The following is a 3,899-nucleotide window of genomic DNA, read 5'->3' as shown; positions in this document are numbered from 1 at the left end:
TAGCCTTTGAGTTTTGTTGAGCTTCATTCCGTTCTTGAATACTCCACTTCTTTGCCTTCTTAGTAGGAGAGGAATATCCTTTCTTGATTATCATCCAAGCTTCCATATCAAATGCTTTGATGAATATCATCATACACCTCTTCCAATGATGATAATTTGTTCCATTGAAGTGTGGAGGCACGTCAATTGGTCTGGATTCTTCCATGGAGAATAAACCGGAAGTGGACACCATCTTTATCGATTTAACTCTTCCCGGATCGACTCAAGAGGCGATTAAACCTTTAAATGAGTTAGGCTCTGATGCCAATTGTTGAGTTAATCGATTGACTGAATCAGCCAAGAGGGGGTGAATTGGCAATAAAAATTTTGGTGGAAGCTTTTGCAGAAAATTGAAAGAAATTGCACAGCGATTTAGAGTGGTTCGACTTCATCAACCAAAGTCTACGTCCACTACCTTAGCTATCCACACTAAGGATTTTCCAACAAATTCACTAATTTGTTCTTTCTTTTGAGGCCAAAGAGATAACCTTACAACTCCCTCAAGAATATACCCCAATTCTTGAGAACACTCTTTTCTCAAAGAGAAATACAAATTTGCAAACTTACAAGGAAAACCTCACAAGGTAAGATGTTTGCACAATTCTAGAACAAGAAAGGAACACTCACAAATAATTACAAATGAGCACAAATGGTGTTCTTTGAAAGCAAAATGAATATTGAAAGGAAAATTGGCTTGATTTGCACAAACTTGGTGTTTGATGCTTTCTCTCTTGTTTCTCTATAATTTCTTGTTGATCAAGGGCTTCAGAACTTGTTTAAATACACCTTGAATCACTTCTGAACGTTGGGGATAATTAGTGAAGATCATATAGCCGTTTTAGTGTGAAAACAATTAATAAAACATCTTGGAGCGTGGGGGGAATCGGTACCCCCTATGGGGAATCAGTTCCCTAAGTGTAAAATTCAAATATTTCGACCGTTATACAAGAGGGGAATCGGTACCCCCTGGGGGGAATCGGTTCCCTCCGAGCATACTGAAATTCTCGGAGCCAAACCATTCAGGGGGGGATCGGTACCCCCTTAGGGGGGAATCGGTTCCCTCTGAGCAATCTGGAATTTTTAGCTTTGAAATTGTTCAAAATACTTTGTAAAATTATTTTGAAATTGTTTTAAGATTAAAACTTAATTTTACACTTTGAGTAATGATTAAAAATGATCTTTGAAAGATTTGGAGTAATGTTTTGATATTCGAATAATTCTATCGAATATACTTAGAAAATCATTTGGAAAATCTTAAAATTCATTTAACTTAATTTGTTATATCGAAATATCAAAATGTTTTCAACAACAATCATGGTTGATACATCGGTTTAGTTGGATTTTGTTGATTTCTTTACATATCACCTTAATCAGTTCAAGGTTGTCCAAGCAGTTGTTCTTACAATTACTATAAAGCAAATTAGATGGTTTATTTTAATTAAAGAAAAGTAGTTACTTTACTACAATAATGCTTATGCCTAATTGTCTTGCACTTCAGTAAAGTATAATGACTACTTTTAGCTTGCGTTGATGTAATGCGTCTCAGCTTTAGTGACTAAAGAGCTCAATAGGGTGGCGGAGGATAGATTCCGGTTGGAGCTGCAGCAATCATCACAAATTCAGATGAAGAAACTGTCAAAAACATGGAAATTTTCCAGAATAACAATGGGATAGAGTTTCCAGATGTCGTTATTATTATTTTTTGCTTTGAGGAATTTATGCACAGGTGCACAAGCGATAGAAAAAAATGTACCTGCTGGATAATAAGTTAAAGGCAGAGGAGGAGGTGGGTATACATGTGGAGGATAATTAAAACTTGCAGGAGGAGCATTTGGAGGATAATTAAAACTTGCAGGAGGATAGCCAGCGTATGGAGATTGCGGATATGTTGCTGTACTATAGTGATTGTAAGAAGATGAAGGGGCTGCATATGGCATCGTAGTCGGATATGGTGGTGGTGGATGAGCATATGGTGCATATTGTGGAAGTGATGGAGCTCCTTTTGTCTTCCAATTTTGCGGTTGCTACAATAGAAATTTGAAAACCATAGCTACTCGATTAGGTTAATGTATTAATATAATAGGATTTTACAAATATATGGAATGGAACTTACTTTGGCATTGGGGTAGTGCATTATGAGTCTTACTTCTCCTGAATGTCTGCAGCCAAAGAAATTTATCAGAGATGTAAATTTAGCAATGGTTGGGCCATGGTTATAACGAAAGCTTCTATTTAACTAACCTGCCAATTTTGGTTTGAAGAGGCCAGGTGCTATCTTCGGAACCCTGGGAAAGAACTTTGTGGAGTTGAATCCTGTAAAGTAGGCAATAACCGGGTTAAGCTATGAGAGTATAGGGAGTTTGTTCGTTTCAATTAAATCAAGACTGAGATTTGCCTTCCGCTGCCAATAATATCATCGGCAATGAGAGTGCTGCTGTTCCAAACCACCACATTCAATTCCCTTAGGCCTTCAATAAGTGTGAAAATGAACTTCTCTTGGAAAATAGGCTTCTTCCCTCCATCTAATTACAAGATCCCTCAACTCAGAAGCTTTATTACTTGAAACAATGTTGATTTGATGTTATATTAATTAGCAAATTAAACACCAAGAGAGACAAATTAATTACCCGTGCAGGTTTTGGTTCGGAACCTGGCACTACCATATTCAAGACAGACATAATGATCCTGTCTTGATACCCATTTGTTCTCTTCCAAGTTGTAACATCCAACAACTGCAAAGTAAGTTAAAGCCAGCAAAGGGGACATTGGAATAGGAACTTAAAGCAATGACGATTAGGAACGAGGTAAATCGTATTTATCGCTATCAAACCTGTAACCTCCAATGGAAGGCCATGGATTCCCGAGATCAACATGATTGCGAGTGTGAAACTACCGTGTCCTGATCTGAATCATTTGTTTTACTTCCTACTAGTAGTAGTATTTATAGGGATGGACGGAACAATTTCCCTTAGCTAAGGGTTGACTAAACTCTTTTAGTCATCCAGGTGAGCTGTATTAACTATTAACCATGGGGAGCTTTGGATTTTTTATGGAGAAAGCCACCAATTTGCTCAAGTGTGTAGGATATATATGCCATTGCCCGTTAATTGAGAGGAAAAATCTCCAATGCATGCTAATGGAGTAAACTTTAGTATTAAACAAAACCTCAAAAGTAAAAAAAAAAAATCTCCATTTAATTAACAATTACGGCCTCATGCTAACTTCACAAATATAGTAATTTAATTCCAAGTCGCAGAGTGGGGATAGTCAATGGCGGAAGGGAAGGATGGGGTTGTTTCCAGTTATCTTCCTGCTCCAGCGATGACAATGAAGCGTTTCGGGTAAACTCGTTCAAATAGGGGAAAGTCAATGGTCATGTTGTCGACGATAAATAAGGTGCCAACTCAGTTCTATTTGCTGGTTCTGGTATTGACTTTCAGAGATGTTAATAAATGATAGGCATCAAATTCCCGTACCTTCATAAATCATGACCATTTCAAATCATAATAGCCTCACTGAGGAAGCAAAGATTTTATTTCAGGAGGAGAGTTGATTGGACTTATCATCAAATCTACAACTAATCAGTATTATATATGTCAAATGATACCAAATCTAACTGAAAGACAGCATTTATGAATGAAAATTTACCCTGTTTTACACAATCAGCGAGTAAAATAATACATCTATATGCTATGGGCCGAAGAGTTGCCCAATGACTCGAGTGAGGGCTTCTTCGGCCTTTGGCCATTCTTGTCTGGGCTAAGAATAAACTAAAAAGCCTGAAACTTTGCTTTCGTTCAGGGGGAGGAATCAATCAATGGCTGCGTTTGGTCGAAGAGGAAAACAAAAATGTATTAAAA

The 3,899-nt window shown here is 37.4% G+C and overlaps 1 protein-coding gene across 2 annotated transcripts; it reads right to left on the bottom strand.

The window, feature by feature from the left end:
- Window positions 1-1,553: 1,553 nt before the first annotated feature.
- On the bottom strand, window positions 1,554-2,920 carry LOC120190976 (elicitor-responsive protein 1-like). 2 transcript variants are annotated; one of them, XM_039193984.1, is made up of 7 exons: window positions 2,870-2,920; window positions 2,667-2,771; window positions 2,435-2,561; window positions 2,281-2,352; window positions 2,153-2,198; window positions 1,793-2,063; window positions 1,554-1,638 (listed from the first exon to the last, which is right to left on the bottom strand). In XM_039193984.1, the coding sequence occupies exons 1-7, from the start codon at window positions 2,910-2,912 to the stop codon at window positions 1,604-1,606; spliced, it is 699 nt and encodes a 232-aa protein (XP_039049915.1). In that variant the 5' UTR covers window positions 2,913-2,920; the 3' UTR covers window positions 1,554-1,603. The 2 variants fall into 2 exon arrangements, with proteins under 2 accessions (XP_039049915.1, XP_039049916.1); XM_039193985.1 differs by having other exon boundaries at window positions 1,793-2,060.
- Between the last annotated feature and the right edge of the window lie 979 nt (window positions 2,921-3,899).

The sequence above is a fragment of the Hibiscus syriacus genome, unplaced genomic scaffold, assembly GCF_006381635.1.
Source record: "Hibiscus syriacus cultivar Baekdansim isolate YM2019G1 unplaced genomic scaffold, ASM638163v2 tig00116964_pilon, whole genome shotgun sequence".
NCBI lineage: Eukaryota > Viridiplantae > Streptophyta > Magnoliopsida > Malvales > Malvaceae > Hibiscus > Hibiscus syriacus.
This window is presented reverse-complemented; position numbering and strand designations above follow the sequence as displayed.

What these genes read in the sequence shown, in the direction of transcription:
- LOC120190976 (XM_039193984.1), bottom strand. Translation starts at nt 2,912, where the DNA reads ATGTTGATCTCGGGAATCCATGGCCTTCCATTGGAGGTTACAG. An exon ending in CCTTCCATTGGAGGTTACAG is followed by an intron (nt 2,772 to 2,869) that starts GTTTGATAGCGA and finishes CTTACTTTGCAG; the next exon opens with TTGTTGGATGTTACAACTTG. An exon ending in CTTCAAACCAAAATTGGCAG is followed by an intron (nt 2,199 to 2,280) that starts GTTAGTTAAATA and finishes CTTTGGCTGCAG; the next exon opens with ACATTCAGGAGAAGTAAGAC.